Here is a 22,584-nt window from a genome sequence, read left to right on the forward strand (position 1 = left end):
AAACCCAAAAAAACAGTCGTCACAGCCGTCAAAGGGTAATATAACCCACGCTCCGCACGGCATCAATAAAATGTTCAAGGACTTTTACAACAAGCTGTAGCACTCAGATAAGGAATCAAATACCTCTCAAATATCAGGTCATTCCTCGATGGCATCGAATGCCCAAAATGATCCAAAGAGCAGGCTAAAACACTGTACATTAAGACTTAGAATTACCCATGACCTCAGAAGAACTCATGGAAGCGCTCCTTTCCATGCTCAGCAACCTGGATCAGATGGCTACCCGGCGGAATTCTATAAGCCCCCCTGGCCACTCACATCCCCACTATTCATCTGCATGGTCACTGAGATAAAGTCAAGATAAAACTAGATAACACCTTATTAATACCTGGGGGGAAATCCAGGTGGTGCAGCCAAGAAAGAGATTTAAAAATCTTAAAAAGAGAATCAAAATGAGACAAGAATAGAACACATGGCCTATGCCCAAACCCAAAAAGGACCGAGCCTCACCTCCACTTAAAGAACTATAACATCTAATTAGTTGTGAACCAACAAAATAGAACCTGCCATTTGGATCGGTGCTTTCACTGCAGACGATAAGAACAAAAAGCCTAACAATCTGATAAATTATAAATACATAAATATAAAACATACAGAAATATCCCCAAAATACAGAACAGAAATAGCCAAATATATAAAATCTACAGAATACAGATGATTGGTATGGATATATATCAATAATGATCCTGCATAGAATCCCACCTTGTATGTTCTGTATATTTTATATACGCCATGCATCATGCAAGTGTGGTGCACTGGAGGAAGAAAACAATGAAATGAAATGATCTGCATCAGGCAAAAATAAATGTACAGGGAGAAAGAAACGAAGAAGAAGAAGAAGAAGAAGAAGAAGAAGAAGAAGAAGAAGAAGAAGAAGAAGAAGAAGAAATGTTACACAATTGTGTTGCCGCGGGCGCCATGCAGTTCATTCCACGACCACTAGGCGGCCGCGGTACTCGGTCCAGGGGGGCTGGCATAGGGAGGAGCACCGGAGTGGGGGCGTTGCGTCCCGGACGCCACCGCGCCGCCTCCGCCGCTGGCTGCCCTTCCCTCGGCCGGCAGACACACGCTGGGCTCCGGAGGAGAGTGTGCGAGGTCTATTCGGTCGTCGCTCGTCGTGGTCCTCCTCGCCCATCTCTTTCTCCCCCTTTTCGTCGTCCTCGTTCCCCCGACGTCCCCTCTTCTCCTGCCGGCACCCGGGGGCTGGTGAACAGGGCGAACCGCGGTTCGGTGAGGCCGCTCCGTCGCCGGGTACGATCTCTCGCCGTCTCCCGGAGCTTTGTTCGGCGGTTGCGACGTCGTCACCGTCCGACATGGATCGTTCGGAGAGGGACAACCGGTCAGATGAGGAGACCGAATTCGAAGACGAGGAGGTGGACCCCAGAATCCAGGCAAGTCGGGAAACGATGGCAGCGTCCAATAAACCTTTATATGAACAATAGACAATAAACCTCTTGAAACACATGTATATTTCTGTTTTGGTTTATTTTGTGTTCATTTTAGGTTTATTTTTTTTTGTGCCAATCTTGATTTTTTTTTTGTATTTTTAGGTTTACTGTATATTGCCAATATTTACGATTATTATTATTATTATTATTATTATTATTTATTTTATTTTCTTCTTTTCATTATTATTATTTTATTATTCTTATAATAATGATGATAATAGGGGCCCAGCATTCAACCTCTATTGTTATTGCTCGGGTTTTTTTTTTTATTGTATTTTTATTCTCGGGCTAAAAGTATCTGAAACACGACAACGGCAGTACACACAGACATGGTTGAGGTCTCGTTAGAACCGGTGTCGTGCCAGAAAGTGTGGTTGGCCTGTCCGCTGGGTGGGCTATAATCTGCCAAATACAACCCTCATGAATGAAACAAAGCCATTGTGAGTCTTAAACAACCTTTCAGTCACAAGGTAGGAGCTGCAATCACCTTTTGACGAGTGCAAAAATGCATTTCATGGTTGGACAAGTGCAAAAAATGCATTTCATGGTTTGACAAGTGCAAAACTGCATTTTATGAGTTGTACTGGCCCTTTTAAATGTATTTCAACAGGTAAAAAGGACTGTGTGGGCTGTAATCTTTAAAATATAACCCTCATGAATGACACCAAGTCATTTTGAGGCGTAAATCCCGTTTGAGTGACAAGGTAGATGTTGCATTTTGGCGATGCTTTTCTTCCGGACGACCACTTCATAGCACACATCTTGTTGTCCGAGTCCGATCAATATCGATCTACATTTGGAGCAGAAATGAGTGAGAAACGGTCGTTAAGTTCTTTAGTTTCAGGAGCGGCCCGCTTTGTGACGTCATCATCCGAAGTAGTACAAGTCCAAGCTTTGCCTCCCGGAACTCATTCCCCTCCAGCCTCTTGCGAGTACGACGCCGAGGCTGAAGAAGGGTCACTTTACGTTTGCGCGGATCTTCGTGCACAGGGAGTAGCTGCTTCGCACTCCTTTCTGCTTTCATTTACATTCCTTTCCACCTTTTCATTTATATTGGGGATACGTCCAAATACCACATGGGGTATCAACGCAAAACAAGTCAAAGTTACCAGAGATGTGGACTCGAGTCACTGTTTTGATGACTTGCAACCTGATTTGACAGAATATTAACGACTCGAGTCTCGACTTGGACTTGGAAATTAAAGACTCGTTTGAGACATGACTGGGATGACTTGTTTGTGTTCACTTTCATTCACTGAGACCTTGAACTAAAACGATTTCGCGATCGTCGAAAAAAAAGGTACTCTGGTTGGGCTCTCGGAGAGTCCCACTCACCTCATGTTGTCGCGGCTCGGTAGCAGATGGTCAAATGTTGCAGTAATACATGAACGGTGCCATCGTGCAGTTTGAGATTTCCTCAACAAACAGGAGTTGGTGTTCAGAAGGGTGTAAGATGTAAACAAGGGACGGTGTGTTTTTCTCTTCCGTGTTAAGCTCCGTGCCCCGTGTTTGATCCGTGAAGCGCCTCGCTCCTCCATGTTTGTTTACGTTCGTGTAAATGACGTAGAGCACGATGACTCCGAACGACGTCACGTGTTGCCGTAAAGCAGTTCTGTTGCTGATTCGCGACATAGTGATAGAAACGGTGTAAAAGCCCGACCCATATCTGTCTTTTTTTTGACTATTTTCACCACATCGGGATCGGCCCTAATGCAGCTGGCCTGAGATTTTTAAATATCGGACTTTCCAAAATTGAGATGGGCATCGGACCCAAAATTTAAGCATCGACTGGGCCCCAAAAATATATATAGACGATAACATTTTTCGGAGCTGATTATCCAGACATTGTCTGGAGTTCATGTGTGAAAGCAGCTGTAGACAGACGGCTTGAGCTGGGGCTGCATTTAAAGGGAACTCGGAAAACTGTAATTTGTGCTGCGTTTTACAAAACCTAGCAAACTGTAATTGTTCAAAGAAGGTGTTTTCGACCACAGGAAGTTTTGGGAACCATTGGAGGTACCGACCTGTTCATTTGTGTCGGCACTGCGGTCGATTTCGCCACAAATCACAAGCAGGTTCGCGATTCTCCCAGTATTTTTGTGGGTTAATATTGTCCGCTGCGGCACATCCCTCAGGGCTCGAAATTATTGCTTGCCTGCTTGCCTCGGGCAAGTAAACTCTTGTGTTTGGGCAATTGGAGTGCCTCATGCAGTTGTCTGATGGGGCAAGTGAAAAATAAATGAGATCTCTAATGTGACTTTATGTGAAAATAAACTGTGTACTGTATCGCTGAAGTGGAGCCGCAGTTCAATACACAGGAGCCCGAGTTTGCAGCTTGGGCGTTATAATGATCTAAATAAAAAATACGCTCTGATTCAATAAAATAGGATATATTTTACTTTATTACTTTACTTTATTTATAATGTGATACCAATGATAACATACTAATGTTCAATGGAACACAATTCTGTGATATGAGTAGAAATATGTGGGGGTGGGGGGGGATCACATTAGGGAAGAACGTACAGAGTGGACACGGTGGCGGCGGCGGAGAAGAGACGCACCTGCAGTGGCGGTGAAAATTTGAGTTGAAAAGATGATCTTGCTCACCGAAAAGAGCCGGCTCTTACGGCTCGCAAGCATTTCTTTTGTGCATGAAATTGTATGAAATATTTTGTTTGTATTTATTCTTGATTCTTTACAAATCAAACAATAGCATCGGCGTCATTGCTGGGGGGGAAAAAAAAAAAAAAGATGTTTAAATCGAAAGTCAGATCGAAATCTTTCTGTCTGTCTCTATCACTGATACAATTTCGAGGCTGCATTAACCCTAATGACGTATTCTAATCCAGAAAAAATTGAATATTCCCTCTGGGCTTTGTTTTATCATCAAATTCATATCAGTTTCATTCCCTGTTATTTATTTTATTTTTTTCCAAAATGTTATTGATGGCAGTAACATGAATCTGCAAAGTTGTGATGGGAAGGCGATGACCTTACTTCAAAATCAACTTCATTTCAGTGTGGTATTTATTATACATTGGTAAAAATGTTTTCCCCCAAAATAGTTGACCTTTTTTAAAATGTAAACATGGAGGCAAATTGTTCCCTTTTTATTGGCTGTTTTGATCCAATAAGTCAAACCTCCCTGGAGAGCTTTGTTTCTCCTATTTGATACTCTGATGTTGTCACTGTTTCCAGATGTCTCAGCATCCTATGTGCATGTCCTCTCCATCCGTCTCTGCTTTCTCTCCTTTAATTCCTCCCTGTCGTTCGTCTTCTTCCAGGGAGAGCTCGAAAAGCTCAACCAGTCCACAGACGCCATCAACGCATGTGAGACAGAACTGGAGGTGAGCTTGACACACACACACACACACACACACACACACACACACACACACACACACACACACACACACACACAGGCTGAACACAAAGTTGCACGTGGAGGTATGTTTGTTACATTGCTGTGCAGGTGAGCTGTATAAACCTTGTTGGAATGAGCGTGGTATAAATATTTAAGCCATTACATTGTATTAATCTTAAAAGCTTTGCATGTATGCACCATACACACACACACACACACACACACACACACACACACACACACACACACACACACACACACCAACACTGATTTTCTACTCTCGGTCACTGAATCACCTCTTTCGTCAGGTCACCGACTCAAATATACGACTCTCTTCTGAAGACCTGTGCTACTGACAACCTGTGAAATCAATTTGGCAGGTTCCCTTGTGCAGCACGAAACCCTGTTCTGTGGCGCTGTGCTGTCACTGCTGTAAAACTCTGTGAAGCCCTGCCCTTTTTCAGAATCATTTCCAACAACAGCAAAAATCTACTGGCGATACCAATTCACTGCCTTGCAGTGAATTGGTATCCCCATGCAATTAAAATATTGTCATATGGTGATGGAAGCTACACTAAATGATTCAGTCACATGCTGGATGTGAGATAACAGACATTGTAATACACAACATGCAAGCGAGGCTCAAGAGAAATTTTGGAACATGTTTTGTGTTTTTTCTGCTGTAGGATTAGGGGCTGGATAACTGACAGAACCGAGTACAAATTGGTCTGTCTGACGCGCTTGCGTTGAGACATTTTCAATTCAAAATCCGTATCACTGAATCGAGTGAATGTCTAGTCTGTGGAGGAGAATCACATTTCTCTGTGCAAGAATTGAGCAGCATTTTGTCTTGTCAGTACCACAGACTTTGCTCAAGGTGCAGGGGCGATACTGTCCAACATCAGAACACGGGAAATAGCGACCGACTGGGCCAGCAGGCTACTTGGAAAGGCACACGCAGGCCGATCTAGTGCTTTTGTAGCATGTTCAGAAATGCACAGGGCCATTGTTCCGCAATGCCATTCCACTTAACCGCGTGAGCTGCACCGAATAGTTTGGGCATGAAAGTAAGTTATGAGTCTAAGGTATCGTGGCATAATGTCAGGACTGCAATGGGGAAATTGTTCCGAAAGATCATTCTGGTTGTACAACCCTGATCTTTGAATGCTGTTAAGGGCAACAAAAGGCTGATGCCTCTCATATATGTAGGCCGTGGTGCCTTGCATGCAACTTTATTGAGGTGAAAGTCCTGCGTTATCTCAGAGGTTAAATTCACTGGTTGCCTCAGTCAACACTTGTTTTTCACGACGGCGGTTTGCTGGAAATGTTCTCTTTCCATTGCTAATGCACTGATTAACCTTGGGAACGATGCCTTGTCTCCCAAATCACTTCCGAGTCTATATTTACACATGTCAATGGGGAGATGCTCGATGAGTTGACGTGTTTGGCCATAAGGATGGAGATGTTGAACTGCAGCTTTTGGAGCCAACAAAAGTGCTGGATCCTTTCACGAAGAAAATGCATGTTGGCGGTGTAAGGGTTGAATTCAGGTGATCAGACTTTGCTTTCTTGTCTGTGAGCTGCTAACACACAAGTCGACCAACCCCGCTGACCTAATGCGAAGGGACGGGATAATTCAGTTAGGACAATTAGGGTTGGCTTTGATTTAGAAACTCTTATGTCAGTGGTAATAAATGCTTTATATAAATTCAGCCACTTGTCCTGAATATTTGGACAAGGGACTGTTATGAAATCTCTGTCGATTTGTTTCAAATTGTGCAATGTTCCATTGTTTTTGGTGGGTGTTGCAGTCAGATTGGTGGATTTCTTTGCTCGCTGCCTTCTGCTTCCACACTCAGCGGGGCTGCGAGTTGCCGATATTTTGGCCATTTTACAATCTCAGTGTTGCACAATATCCCAATGATGATTAAACTAAATAATACAGAAATAAATACAAAAAAATTGACTTCATGCAGTCCAAATCTCAAACAAGTCTTTGAAATTAAGACATGTTGATCTGCTGCAGCAGTCCATATTCATTATGGTCTGCTTTTGGAGCTTCTTTAAGGTTCTGTGTCTCTAACTCGCCTCTCTTTCAGAATGCGAGGCAGAAGTTTCGCTCAGTGCTGGTGGAGGCCACCGTGAAGCTCGACGAGCTGCTGAAGAAGATCGGCAAAGCTGTGGAGGAGTCCAAGCCTTACTGGGAGGCTCGCAGGGTCGCCAGGCAGGTGAGTGGAGTCTGGAGAGATGGATCCATGGGTGGATTCATAGAACAATGCATGAGTTAATGTGCGTATAAGTGAAAAGCGTGCATGAGTAGAGCAGTCAATGCACTAAATTCATTTGTGCTTTCTTATGTTGTTTTTACACCAAAATTAGCGGGTTTACCCGGGTTTTTTTAAAACGGGGAAAATCGCTAAAAATAGGCGATTGACACCTTTCCCATTGCCAGGAGCAATGCCGTTTTTCCCGGTGTGTCACATTCAACGTCACAAACACGTCGGAAAAGGGACGTGTCATGGTTCCAGTGTTATTGGGAACAAAACAGTAGAGGAGACAGCAATTTAAACAACGACATAAAACTGTAAAGTTTGGAGAAAAAAAAAAGTAAAAACAAAATATTTTGAGCCGTTCAAAAGAATCGGATCATTCGATCATATGAACGACCATACACTACAGTAGAAGCAGCATAAAGTAACCATGCGGCCGCAGCGTGCACCGGTCCTTCGGCGGCGGGGAGCGGAGACGCTCCTCCGGTTCGGAGACCGGCTTGGGGCGGTGCTGGAGTGGCTCGGAGCCCGACGGGGGCGCGGGGGTTCTCCACTGTGTTCCCCACGGTGCGATCCCCACACTCAAACATTTCATGGTCCCCCATGCGGGGAAAAAGTTTTTAACTTCTGGTTTTGGTCTTAGATTCTAAATGGGATATGAAATGATGGAATGGCGCACAGATATTCCTGTCTATTTACACGCCAACGTCCGGAACTTCAGCATGAGCGAATCATGCCGGTAAAGGGGCCAAAATGACCGGGTTGACCCAGGTTTCCTGTTCACATCAAAGCCGATCGGCGGATAAAAACCTGTGTCTATTGCAAGCTCATGTTCCGGGACTGAAACCATGGTGTTACCTTTTCCACTGATGACAAATGCCGGATGTTAGCGGGTGTTACTGGGTTTTGGCGCAGTGGGAAAGGGGTATTACTGTTATGCTAATTTTGGTTGTCCGTCCATAGTGTAGAGAGGCCATGCTTCAGACATAATATACATTTTTTAATTTTACTTCTGACGAGGTGCACTGTCACTGATTTGATGTTTTTATATGACAGATAAAATGATATTTAAGTTTTACACAGGTAGAAATGGTTGCTTAGTTGGAGGTCAGGCTTTGTTAAATTGCTTTTATATATGTTATGAAAGGATACAATTTTGATAATAGCATCTGTTGGACGTATCTTATTTTGAATAAATTGGTGTTAGGCTTGGCTCGCACCAGGGGCCCTGCCGATTTGAACACACCCTTAATTTGAACACAATCACTGTGATCAAGGGATTTGATTCTTGATGCCGAGTCAATTCACTGCAATTCTTTCACATAGAGTTGAACTTTGATGAACCTTGCAAGCACCATGCAGAGACGCCCAAACTAATCCTGCATCGACAATTTCTGTTGAGACCGGAGCCTTTGTGTTTCCTGTGTTTTCCTCGTGTCATTTGCGTGACATTTTCCTTTAGCATGACCTTGATTGCCAATAGCTGTAAAGAGTTTTATCTCAAATGTACATAAATATAACCTGGATTTACTGACAAACCAAAAAAAAAAACCCTCAAAGGAAAATATTCATAATGCAGCTTGTCTGGGAAGACTTTTAAACTGTAATCTCAGTTCCGTGTGTGTGTGTGTGTGTGTGTGTGTGTGTGTGTGTGTGTGTGTGTGTGTGTGTGTGTGTGTGTGTGTGTGTGTGTGTGTGTGTGTGTGTGTGTGTGAGAAAGGAAGATGGCCACCCAGCCACCTGCGTGGCTAGAGAGTGAAAATAAAGAGCAGGTTTCTTTTCTCGTCAACAGAAACCTTGGGTTTCATGCATTGGGCATTTTTGGGGGTTACTTTATCAGACCACATACATTAGAAATAACTGAAGTAAGACATTGTGCTGTGTGAGGAAATGCATGTTGAAAGGGTTTTCAAGTGACGCAAGAGTTTCTTCACATGACTTCCTCTTTCACCTGGTATGTGATGGCTGTTGTGGTTTATGTTGTGTGATATCAGTTTTAATCCAGCTATCTCTTTTTTTTAAATTCTCCTTTAACCCTGAATCTATATAGCAGGTTTGGAAACAATCCTATAACATCATTGTAGCTATAATCTCATTTAGCCCCGTTAGAACAAGCTTTTTCAGAATTAGGAAATGGAGGAAAATATATTGTAGGATCCCCAACATACAGTAGGTGCTGTACTAATAGAGCTGCACAGCATCACTGGTGGAATTGTCCCCTTTTGTTTGTGTAAACTTCCCCAATGCATGACACTGAAGTTCCCCTGAGGAAGTGAGACCAGGATGTATGAAATGTTAAAGTTTCTTCTGCATTTCAGCTCACCTGTTGCACGGGGATGTACTGTCACTGGTGCATCACTGGCTAAAATGGGATCTTTCGGGTTAAAATTAGATATTGGAATGTATAGAAAAATATCCCCAATGCAAATGCCCAATACCAGGGGAAATATTAATCATGGCAGATTGTGAAGGTGTGTGTGTGTGTGTGTGCGTGTGCGTGTGCGTTGGCATGTGCGTGTGTGTGTGTGTGTGTGTGTGTGTGTGTGTGGAAAGCGTGGAGCATGTCTTGAATACGTAACAAAGCGTCGAGCGCGATATTGATTTTGGGGGTGAGAAAACTGTAGGTGAGAGGTGAGTTCATACTCCAGCAAGGACAAATTCAAGTTTCAAGGTTGTGACCATTTTTGTGACCATCCTGATTACCAACATGGCCACAGCTTTACTCTTTAATTCTAATTTGTCGTCTACTTCAGTACTGTGAACGTCCTCATATTGCATCGGTTGAAACTCTTGAGTGCCCTGCTCAGAGGCACTGAGGAAAGCTACGTGGGAGCATTGTATGTGTACTTCACACCCCATGGTCTGCTGAACGGACACAGGGGTTCACACTAGTGACGTCTCTTTCTCTCTGTTTCTGTCTCGCTCTCTTACTCTCTTTCTCACAGTCTCTCTCTCTGTGCCTATGTCTCTCTCTCTCTCTCTCTCTCTCTCTCTCTCTCTCTCTCTCTCTCTCTCTCTCTCTCAGCAATAGACTGCAAGTTAATATTAGATCTGTCTTTGTCTTGTTGCACCTTCCCTTGTTCTCCTCTTTTCCTCCTCTCTGCAGTAACACACTGCGGTAGCGCCCGAGCTGCTCATGTCAGTCTCTCACTGCGTCTCTTTAATCTGGAGGAACGTTCCGGGTGAGACCGCTACGCAACTGACAGTTCAGTGGAAAAACTGCCACTAGATACTGGGAATTCATCATTGCACAGATAAATGCATGACAATGTCTGTCTCTTTTTTTTTTTTTTTCTCTGTTTTTCAAAGATGGGAATAGACAACATTCCATGTTGGATTTAGAAAACAAATCAAATCCTAAATCCGACTCTTTCTCAACACCGCTGTGATTTAGTCCAAGACCATTTCCAAGATTGACTGTGAAGGCTTTATAACAAGTCTTAAGGTGAAAGCACCTGAAAGCTGTGTAACAGAACATGATTATCTGCACAAGTGAGAAAAAGCAAATCGTCTGTAAAAGAAGGCAAGCACCGTCGCGACTCAGAAGGCTGTTAAACATGGATTGAAAAGGATAGGTTCCTCTGTTTTTCCACCCAGGCCGCTAACGACGTGTTTTTCAAAGGCACGTTCAGCCAGGTTGTGCTAAGAACAGTTATAAAGGGGGGAGCCCACATGCATACGAGGCCCGGGGCAAAAAAACCCCAAAAAAAGGCGAGGCCTCTCCGAACACACCGTCGGAGCGGCTCCTATCGGTGACACCTACAGTAGATTTGCACCTGCAGTAGATTCTATTGACTCGTCTTTTTTACTGAAAGTATTTATCTCTCTCGCTCTCTCATTTGACCGCACATTCATTCATTCACTCATCACCTTTTCTGTTGCTGTTGGTATTGTGTCGGCTCGTGGCGATAAGCGGTAGCACGAGGGGAGCGGCGGCCATGCAAGATATCGCCCCGTAACCTTGGATGGACATCCGGGATAAAAATAGTGAAGTGTAACTCTGCTGTTGTTGCATAACGCGCGCTTCCCCATTTCACAGCGGGAGCGGTGGGCTGAATCACCAACGGCAGCGACTGCAGTTTAAACCCCACATGCAGTTTTCCTGAAATTATAAGGGAAGGGGTTTGCTCGGGGAAATCCTCCCCGTGTGCAGTCAACAGAAATCTGGGGGGGAAACAAGTTGAAATGCATCACAGAAAGTCACCACAGGCACATTTGTAAAAATATTTCTTAAGTAAGTTTTACATTTTTCAAAGGTGATTGAGCTTCTCAGATCTTCTCCATGCAAGGTCTTTGGAAAGCAGGGGGGTGGATTAGATTTTGGTCTCTGGTTGTAGTAATAGTTTAGAGTCAATACTGTGGGTCTATTCTGTGTAAGTCATGTGTTATAAATCAATATTAATGAACACCACAGAGCAGCTCTTGCTTAAGTACAATAGTTGTATCTTTAGTCTTTGATATGTATGTTTGTCTGATGTTGAAATTAGAGGGAAAACGTCATTCTTTTATTTGTAGTCTTGCGTATAGGTTTTCCTCATTCAGTGGGTTTGCTCAAGGGCACTTCCAGTAGGGATTTAACCTGCGGGCCTTTAGTTAGGCGACGTTCTCTCTCCACTAGTGCACGGTACTACATTTCAATATGTTCAAACTCTTGTTTCTCCTGTATTCCAGGTGTTTTATTTACTGAGTCAGTGACTTCTGACTCAGCACTTGGTGAGGGTGACTTGGCTCAAAAGTTTTCCAGGGGATTGGTTAAGTGCTGCGCCAGCTGGGACGTGTTCAACTTACAGAAATGTTTTTAATTTCTTTCACATCATGAAATATGCATCATGCCTCTCTGTTCTGCCGCATCTTTTCAGACTCAGGCTGCGAATAGAAAAGTCATTCAGGCGGAGTTCCGTGTGTGTGTGTGTGTGTGTGTGTGTGTGTGTGTGTGTGTGTGTGTGTGTGTGTGTGTGTGTGTGTGTGTGTGTGTGTGTGTGTGTGTGTGTGTGTGTGTGTGTGTGTGTGTGTGTAATAGTAAATTGGTCTCCCAATGAAATTGACAGTAACAAATTCCATCCTTTTGTTGGACAATGTAACATGTCATTTATCTAACATGTATTTAACTTTTGTGGAGGCAACGGTTTATTTTTAACTTATGAGGCCGTGCAAGAGAACGAACTGGGTCATTTTCCAGTCCTCAGCACATTTATTCAAGACATTCACGAACCATGAAGGAGTTTATTTGGAACAACAGCCACTTTATATACTTATATACTATATGTATATATGGTAGAAAAAAAAGACTTTGTCTCTTTCTCTGGTTACTTGAGGATAAAACATTCCCTGTCATTTCATGAGCTTGATTTCAGCTTCATCAGCCCGCTAGAGGATTTGAGTGCACTGAGTTGTGCAGGTGCACGCATGCACAGACCTCCAATCACCGTTAAAGAGTAATCCGCCCCGCGTGAATGTTGCATTTTCACCCGTCCGCTCAGGATGGGCGAGTAACTGAATTTTATTTTCGATAACGACTTTGGCTCCCAACGATTATGAAGAAGACAACCGAGATTAAACGATGACTGTGCCGCGTTCCGCTTCGCAGTGAGCCTCTCTCTTCGTCTTGCCTTTTAAATCCAGCGCGCCCCTTTCCTTTACAGTGGTTTCGCTTCCGCCCCTCCCCAAACTCACTCTCAGCCAGGCGCTGTGACTGCACTGTGTGGCATGTTTAGTTGAACAAAAGGACACTTCACCAGAATCCTATAAAAGTCGTCGCGGCAATCCGTTATGCACATGTTATATTACACAAGTTATTATTATCAAACATGAAGTCTGACCGGTGTTGGGCTCCAAGTGCGCCAGGGCTTCCTCCGCTCGCTCCCCGGCCGCGGCGCTCTCCGGCCGGGCAGCATGCAGCGGGGACGAGGCCCCCCGGGAGCCGATGTGGCGGGTGACACCAACATCGACTCAGACTCGCTCTCCTCCGAACTGGAGCCCGCATGGCCCCCCTGGCCCCGCGAAAGGAAAGCAATTAAAGAAAGAATCCGCGATTGAGTGACGTTTGGTCTGACACGGTATATAATCCTGGATATAATCACAGAGCGCAGATTCAGCATCTTTTAGGACTGTTCTCAGACGACAATGATGATTATAATATTTATTTAAATGTCTATAATATATATTTATATATTATTTATTTTATTTATTGATATCATTTTTTAATGTTTATTTATTTGTATTAGTTTCTCAGTTTGATTATATTCAAAGATAAAGAAAATCCACTGTTAAAAAGTTTTTGGTTTTTTTCTAAGTTTAATAAATGCATGATTTTTCGAAAGTCAATGAGTAAATGACCACAATAATCGTGAGTATGAATTTTTTCCATAATCGGGCAGCCCTACTGTCCGGCCCCCCCCCGACCAAAAAATGGGTTTGACGCCTCCTGTTCTAGGGCAGATGAGAAGGAGGCAGGGGGAGGCGGACTCGCTCGCCTCCTCAGGCCTTTGCAAGGAAGAAAAGTGAGATGTTTCTGGTAGAGATTGGAGCTGGTGGCAGAAATTGGGGAAGGGGGGGAGAAAAATAGTGACAGTGACAGAAAGAGTGGGGGAGGGGGGTGCATAAGAAAGAAAATGGATGTATCTGAAGCCAAATGGTTTCCCTGATAGCGCTGGATGGGGTGGAGGGGGTTGTTTCCTCTGTGCTCGTCTGTCTCCTGTTGTCATGTTAACTGGAACTCTGTCAGACTGCAGGTGCTGCCAAGTTAGAGACCATCTGTGACCTTTCCCTTGCTGATAACTCTCTCTCTCTCTCTCGCTCTCTCTGTTGATAAGGAAAAAGCTGTGAATAATGAGTAAACAATGTTCTACAAATATCAATGATAAAGAGAAGGATCTTTCTCTCACGTGGCCACGTGCACTCAATTCTGTATTGTCCTCTTTTTCCTTTTCTTCCTGTCATTGCGGGTCTTTCTCTTGCTCTCTCTCTCTGTCTTTCTCTCTCTCTCTGTCTCTCTCTCTCTGTCTCGCTCTCTCTTCCACCGGAGGGGAGTTTGGCAGGCGGTGCACGACACAACAGATGTGGGCAACCAGGACCAAGGCTAGATGGATGGATGGATGAGGGTTAGGGATTGGAGGAAGGGGTTGCATGCTGCCCCAAGGTCAAAGCAATCTTGTGTGTGTGTGTGTGTGTGTGTGTGTGTGTGTGTGTGTGTGTGTGTGTGTGTGTGTGTGTGTGTGTGTGTGTGTGTGTGTGTGTGTGTGTGTGTTGCATAACGGCTCGTGTCAGGCAGCGACTGTTTTTGGGCGTTGCTTTGCTATTGTTCCCTTTGTGTGACTCAGTAAGGGCATTTATTAAATGTCTGATAATGTACGTGTTGTCTCACACGTTTTCAAACATTCGCACATTCGGCATCTTTGAATATGATTTTATTGACTTATTTTGAGGGTGCTCTTTGGATTTGTGGGTATTTGTTTATTTTATTATGGTCATTTGAATGGACTCTTACATTGAATTATTGGTATATTCTATTCGAATTTGAATGGAACAGCTTTTTGTAAGTTAAATATTCTTTGAAAAATATCAAATTCAACTGCGGACCTATACGGATAATAACTTGAAGAAATAACAGTTTAAAATCAGTATAGTGAGATCTGTCGTAGCATACACACATATTTCCCTGAGCCATGTATCCCATGATGTATCCCATTGCTATATAACTCTTGTGCTCGGCTCCACTGATAAAAGTGGAAAAAAAAATGTTTAAACTCTAACCTCAGTTACAATAAGGCTGAACAAGAATAGGCAGAGAGTCACAAAAGACTCATTTCTTAGCCCCGTTGTAAATAATAATATCTGGTTAGGTTGTCAAGTTCCTAAACTAAATTTACAGTTTATAACCCTTTAATGTGGCAACACTTTACCTGGAAATATCCGACACGTTGTCATTATGGACTCAGGCCGGGGTAAAAGCGCAGCTTGTCCTGGTGTCAGGAGTTGCACAGCATTGGTTCTCGCAGGCACTCACTCGCCCAAATGTGATGGTTGAGTCACAGCGTCCGTAGAGCCAAGAGCAAGCAGCTCCCCAGAAGAAACCAAGCCTCACTCAGGATGATTAGTCTTCTTTCTCACAACAAGATGAGACGTGTAATCAATGAAAAGCAGTTGTTTTAATTTCCAAACATATGGAAAAAACAGAATTTATTCCTGAAAAGTTATTAAAATTGTTATTTTTGGAAGATATTGGCTGTGACATTTAATGTGTGTGTTCCAGAAATGAAAATGTTACTCATTTTATTAATTCATTCATTAATTTATTATTATTATATTTATATATTTTTTGTGGTTGTGAATCCCTATGCCAAAAAGGTTATGAAACTTTGACTTGGGAAATGTTATTTTGTTCTCCCATGTCCCTGCGAGAAATGTAAACAAATAATTATCACACATGCCCAGTATAAAACTCAGAAGTCTATTAACTCTCACTCACATGACGTGGTAAGACAAAACACATTGAAACCGGTCCTCTGTATGAGCTTGCTTCTTATTAATCACCATGAAGGCCACCAGTCGTACTTCATGTGCAGTCCCAGCGACAGATCAGGGCCAGTTGCTGTTCTTCTGCCTCGCTGTCAGCAAACAACCAATTTTAGAGCTCAACCCGACGGAGTTGGGGACTAAGTGGGCGTGGCCAGGCATAGAGGACATCATGTTTATAGTTCCGGACGATGGACCGCGGCCCGCGACGGGACCTCCCAGTGTCTGATTTCACTCCCTTTTCACGGGGATTAATTACCAACTGTGATGGAATTGGGCGGATTAAAATCAGCCCGTTGTCCTGTAAAATCTGTCCTAGATCACTTTGTAAGCTGCTGTATTTCCCTCCTTTCCTCGGTCTTATCAGTGACACAGACCTTGGGGCTTTTGGCTGGAGGGTTGCTGAGTGGAGTCTGGTGAAGGAAGCCACGGAGAAATTCTGTTTGCAGGGAGGGGAAATTTCACTTCAGGAGCTTTCAAGCAGGGCAAGAAAAAGGATTCAGTGAAGCTGGTCAGCGGCCGCCAGAAGCGAGCTAAATGCTTTGGTCCAGCTTGTTTGAATACCTTGCAGATGCCTAGTCGGTTGTTGGGTCACAAGGCTGGTGTCCTCAGAGTTGTAAGTTCTCTCTCTCTGTCCTCATCTCACCCTCTTGCTATTTCCACCCCCATCTTCTTGACCGTCGCTTTGAACATCAAGCACTCTCTTTTGCTCCCTCTCTCTTCCACTGCCCACTTCCTGTTCGTTGAAAGGTCTGGTTTGACTCTCAGCTGTTGCCTGATGAGGATGTTTGGCAGAGAGAGAGGGAGAGAGAGAGAGAGAGGGGGAGAGGGGGAGGGAGAGAGCATTATACATGTAAAGAAGGGGGCGTCGGCGAGGAGCTTCAGGATCTCCGTCACTCAGAACGCCGGTCGTTGCAGCAGCAGTCCCTCAGGGTTCATCTTTTCTTCAGAACGCTCCATGTTTTCTGCAAACTCTACAAACCACAGATTAGGTGTTTTGAGCAGCACGGCAACCAACCAACTTTATTTATGGTGGTCCTTAGTTTCTTCAAATTCTATTTGTCCTGAAATGCTTTGAAGGCCATAAAAGCAATTTAGAGTTCGTAAAATAAGCCATTTAAAAAAAAGCAAACAAAAAAAAAAACCCTGAAGGTTCAAGAAGAACAAACAAGATTTAATTCTTTGTGGGTCAACGCAGCAGCAGAGGATGAGAACGATAATGCATTACTAAGGAAACACATGAAAGGGTTAGGAAAAAAAAAAAAAGCGTTCTTTAGAAGTAGAAGTGATTAATTTTATTCCGAGAAACTTCTGAGAGTTGACTTTTGGCCAAGTGCTTCTGACGTATGATGTTATGGTCACCAGTCGGCAAGTAGGCAGCCAACCTGTGCTTTGACTTGCTCGTTTCCCTTAAGCACACCACAAGTAACAAAACAGAAAACAGTTCCTAGAATCACAGCCTGTGTACTTTTAGGACAACCACTGGTCTGGCCTCTTTTTCTAGGTCGACATGGATCATCGTTTCTCCTTAATCCGTCACACTCGGCATCATTCAGCAGGATTCGCACAAAGCAAACATCGTCCACGACCAAAAGATAGATCTGTCTAGAGCCTTTGCTAAATGGTTCACATTTTATACATGGCTTCACCCTGAACCAGCCGAAACTGAGCAATGAGCTCAAGATGTGCTGAGATATAAAAATTTATATATCCACAGATAACAGTGACTGGGTCTGGCATTTCTCATATCTATATAAATGTTATAATAAATAATAAGTAAATCATTACTTTCAAGTACAGACAAACGTGACATGAACTCGGATGTTTGACTGGCCTCCGTTTAGCTCAAAATATACTCCTTCTTTAAATGAGTGCTATGTCACGCTTTTCAGACCTCATACACACGGACCATGAAATGTGAATCTCAAGTCTAAAAATAAAATCGCCACCGGAAAAAGCGGGGTAATTTATATAGAGCCGGGAAGATGTACACACGCTGTGGGGCTTTTTGTTTTCCCTTTCACCCTCCAGGAACCTCGGCAAAAGAAGACGACCTTTCGTTTACCCCCCCTCCGCCCCCCCCCCCCCCTTTTTTTTTGTAATCCCTTAAGCCAGGCTGCGGCGTGTTGTGATGAGTCAAAGAGGAGATGAAGAGGGTGTGAGAGAGATGGAGGGAGGGAAATGCGGAGACTGGCATCACTTGTGGGCGCCGGGTTGGTCGTCCTGTGGCCAGCGCGACGCGCCTGACCCACTTCTGGGGGAAGGAGGAGGCAGAGAAATAACTGTCGGCGGCGGCGTTCATATCTGTTCAAAGTGTGTGTCCGAGTCACTCACAGATAAAAGAAGGGCTTGACGTTGTCATAAGAGACTAGATATCATCGCATAACACAGTGATATAGTTGGATGTTACGTTTGATGCTGCATAATCGTAAAGACATTACGGTTTTCTGAACTGTTCTAATCTACGCCCCTCCCCGCCTGGTCACAATGTGCACATTACTCATCGTTTCGCACATGTTTCGTGTGTGTAAATATCTTATCTTCTTTAAAGCACCAACTGGTCGTCCCCAAAATATCGTCAAATGATCAATGTCAGTGTCCAAAACCATTGTGAGATTTAGATAAAACCTTTCCAGGAAATGGAAATATCTGTGACTAAATTAACCCTACTTCCATTAATCACCGAGGACACGTTCCTCATGAATATGCAAATCTTGTGATTATAATATAGCAATATGTAATATTATCTCATCGAGAGAGATTTCGATTTATTTGTTTCCTTAGTTTCTTACTTGTACGGAAAATGAAAAACGTAAACCTGACCTGAGAATTGGAGCGGAGTTTTTTTTGTTTGTTTCTCCTCCAGGCAGCAGTGTAGCGTGTGCGCCGGCTCCCGTTCCTGTCTTTTTTTTTTTATATCTATTTAGATTTGTTCCCTACATGTATGAAACAATTTTTTCCCCAAAAAAAAAAGCGATCCGCGATTGGAATCTTGCACTATCGTCCAAGCCGACGCTGGTCCGACTCCGGAGAATCCATGTTCTCTATCAAGGTCGACCTGGAGGCCACGCATCCATTCATCCAATTGTTTGATTTAAACCTTCACTTAGACCTGGACTAGCTTGACTCTTCCTTCTGGAAATCAGATTTTCAGGCTGAGACTATTTGAAACCATGACCAAGGCCGTCTTCAGTTAGTCCAGATAAAACGTGTAATCGAGCCTTGGACGACCTGCGTCCCCGTCGCACTGTACGTCTCAGACGGCTCCGGGCCGCTCCGGGTCGCTCCTGACGGCAAAGACACCGACGCCGCCGACCCTGGTGTGGACGCACCCCATCCCGCCCGCCCCCCCCCCAATGTGCGGTTGAATGGAAAGGGCGGGGAAAAACTATAAATACCGGCGATATGACGGCACACGCCTTCCTTTTTCCCCTCCCTTTGGCACAATTCCGCGGACGGCGCCGGCCGTTTAGTGAACGATGTCATCGGGCGTGACTTGGCGAGGGGGGGGGGGGGATGGGGTGCGTCCACACCAGGGTCGGCGGCGTCGGTGTCTTTGCCGTCAGGAGCGGCCCGGAGCCGTCTGAGACGTACGGTGCGACGGGGACGCAGGTCGCACGAGGGACAGTAGACAACGCAGATGGGCCTCCGTCTCCGTCGGTGCATTCCGCCTGCGAGGCGCTAACAAGACGGAGGCTGTTTGCCTCTTCTGCTGCGATGGCATCCCGGCGGCCTAATGGAATTACGGGGGCAGCGCGAGCCGATGTCATAAGGTCCCGGCGTGCAGCCCCTTCCTCCGGAGGGGGGGGGGCGGTGGGAAGACTGAGGCGTGTGTCCCAGGGCGTCTGCGAGTCGTGGAAGTGATGACTTTTCTCCCCTGGAAGTGGTTTCTGCAGGAGGAACCGTGGGGGTTTTTTGTCCAGAATCCATGACTTGTTGCATTCCGAATCCACTGGGGGGGGGGGACATTTAAATAGGAGCAGAACTGAATCAGAGGAGGATTATCTTGGGGCCATTTATAGAAACATATTTTATTTGAAAATTCTGGTCCTCCGCCCTCGGTGCGTACACTCTTTGCTCACGCTCCTTCATACTCCCCCCCTCCCCCTCTCAAAATTTCCTCACCGCACACATTTCGCGTTTTCTTCAACCTGAACGTCTCGTTCTCGTTGCTCTTCTCCGCCCCCTGTCGTCACTTATCTCCTCTTTTCGCTCTCTCTCTCTCTCGCTCTCCCTGACACCCGGTCGTCTGAGCTGCTCTGGAACCAAACTGCTGTTTTTACGGGATGAGTTGGGAGCACGCAAGGCAAGCGAACTGCAGCGGCTTCGCGTCCTGAGAGACTTGACATGAAAGTAGCTGGAGCAGGATGAGGCACAGCAGGACGATGCTGACGTACACACCCCTGGTTAATACCTGGTATATATCCTGTGTATAATCTACTTCATCAGTATACCTAAATACAACTCTTCGCAGTGAGTTCAGGGTTTCTTCATGCACTTGAATAAACCTTTTTGTAGAAGATGAGTTGCTGATTTGTGCAAATAATATTGATTTTTAATTTTTTTTTTAACATTTTATCATGTCAGCATATTTTCGCTTTCTCACACACACACACACATACACACACACACACACACGCGTATATGCTCTCATTTCCATTGCCCGCCACACTGGACTTTCACTGGAGTTCATAAAAATGTAATTTCTCGAACTACATTGAGAGCTTTCCAGACTGTGAGCCTCAATATTTTTATTTTCATCTATGTGTATTTTCTGATGTTTCAAGCTCCTTTATCTTCAGCCTTTTGATTCCGTTCTACCTTTTTCATTTCAAGTCTTTGTCCTACTGATTCTGTGACCTGAATCCTGAACGCCATTAACGATCACTTTATCTGCCAACCGCTCGAATGGGAATAAAAATATAAATGTTGTGAGAAGCTCAGCCAAACTCAAACTAAAGTGTGTGTGTGTGTGCGTGCGTACGTGTGTGCAAAAGGAAGATGGCCGCTCAGCCACCTGCGTGTCTAAATTTGGACAGACACAGCTGTAAACTAGAAAGTGAAAATAAAGAGCAGGTTTCTTTTCTCATCAACAGAAGCCTTTGGGGTTCATGCCTTGGGGATTTTTGGGGCCCACACTGGACACGACGTTCCGTAAACGCTGAAATCTTGTAACACTTAACCCTAACCCGTGTGATTCCATGCATTCAAATGTGTTGTTTTTTTTTGTTTGTTTTTTTTTCCTCCTTCTCTCTCTCTCCATTCCAACGGGCTGCCCAGGCCCAGCTGGAGGCCCAGAGAGCCACCCAGGACTTCCAGAGGGCCACGGAGGTTTTGCGGGCGGCAAAGGAGACCATCTCCCTGGCAGAGCAGCGGCTCCTGGAGGAAGACAACCGGCAGTTTGACTCCGCGTGGCAGGAGATGCTCAACCACGCCACCCAGAGGGTGAGGGGGGTGAGCAGGGCTGGACTTGGAAAAAATAATTTTGTGGGGTGTTTAAGGCCCCGTCTATGGGTATTTCCTAAAACATAGGAAAAGCTTCTGAGCTTCTGAAAAAGTCCTTCCAGGGTGGAGACTTTTCAAAACTCTGTTTTCTGCATGGTCGCGTGGAGCGGTGAGACGCGGGTTTCGCCGGACGATGACGTCATGACCTCCATTTGCACCTGGGCGAACGTTGTTTCACACACAGAGCACGCGCCAGAAACCTACAAACAACCCTGGACTACCGGTGGTCTGCGTGCGGCCGGTACCGTCCGGTTTAATGTTAGGGTATTTTCCCGCAAATCTCCCGTATTTTCAACCTTTCTAAAAAATCTGCTTCGCGTCCCCCGGCCCCCCCGGCTCCCCGTATCTCCAAACAAAGCCTATAATAACGGTGTGTCTTTATAGCAGATGTATTTATTGTAATTGAACGCAACAAAAAAAACACTGTGCTTGACGAGGAGCTTGAAACCGGGTCGATCCCGGACAAACCAGGACGCCTGGTAACCGTAGTTTAATGACATGTTTACAGGAATTTCAACTCCATCATTACGCCGCCGTGCGGACGCGTATAAATACAGCGGTCCACCTCTCCGTCTGCGGTTCAGAGTACGCCGTGCCGTGCTGTCTTTTTGTTGTTTTCCCGGCTCAGCCGTCAGTTTTCTTTTGTGGTGTTTGATATAAAGTTTTATGCCCCCACCCCCCCACCTGCCCGGCGTGCTCATGTGAGAGTTTTCAATCGTTTTTTGCGTTTTGGTGTGGACGGAGGTATTTCCCAAAAGCACCGTTGGTGTGGACAGCAAATGTTTTGAAGACGGAGCGGGGAAAAAAATATGGGTATTTTAAAAAATACCCATGTATGTGTAGACGAGGCCTGGATTGAAGTATTTCAACTTCTTAGATGTTTGTCTTCTACAGAATTTGTGTTTGTTCAGTAGGAACCTTCAGAAAGTCCTGTTTTTGGGGCTTGGTTGCATCAGCGGGAATGTCAATTGAGCAGTGTCAAAAACATTTCCACTATATACTTGTTTTGGTTGACTTTAAAAAATATTGGGATTTCCCGCGTACAAGAAAAGGAGCCCTGTGAAAAAGTAGACGGAGGGGTGAGCTGTGATTGGCTATTGCAGGTGATGGAGGCGGAGCAGACTAAGACGAGGAGCGAGCTGCTGCACAAGGAGACGGCGGCAAAGTACACAGCAGCCATGAGCCGCATGAAACAGCTGGAGAAGAAACTCAAACGCACCATCAACAAGTCAAAGTGAGTCTCCCCGATATGATGATAATTATCACAATATTTAAAAAAAAAAAAAAAATAAATATAAGAAAATAGACCCGATCATTTGGATGAAAGATTTCGGCAGATTTGTTCATTTCCGCGTTGGGCAAATTGCAACGGAAAGCCAATCAGTTTGGACGATCTAAAGCTGATCTTTCACCTCTGACC

At 44.7% G+C, this 22,584-nt stretch overlaps 1 protein-coding gene across 1 annotated transcript in view; it reads left to right on the top strand.

Annotated features, from left to right (window-relative positions):
- Positions 1-1,373: 1,373 nt before the first annotated feature.
- Positions 1,374-22,584, top strand: part of sh3bp5b (SH3-domain binding protein 5b (BTK-associated)) — a gene marked incomplete at its 5' end in the record, with an annotated part of 30,900 nt that continues 9,689 nt past the window's right edge. Inside the window, 5 exons of the mRNA XM_080004921.1 lie at positions 1,374-1,451; positions 4,796-4,858; positions 6,975-7,103; positions 20,940-21,104; positions 22,268-22,398. Coding sequence (XP_079861047.1) covers positions 1,374-1,451; positions 4,796-4,858; positions 6,975-7,103; positions 20,940-21,104; positions 22,268-22,398 — 566 coding nt within the window. The remainder of the gene's footprint in view (positions 1,452-4,795; positions 4,859-6,974; positions 7,104-20,939; positions 21,105-22,267; positions 22,399-22,584) is intronic.

Source organism: Zeus faber (assembly GCF_960531495.2).
Source record: "Zeus faber genome assembly, chromosome: 8".
Classification (NCBI taxonomy): domain Eukaryota; kingdom Metazoa; phylum Chordata; class Actinopteri; order Zeiformes; family Zeidae; genus Zeus; species Zeus faber.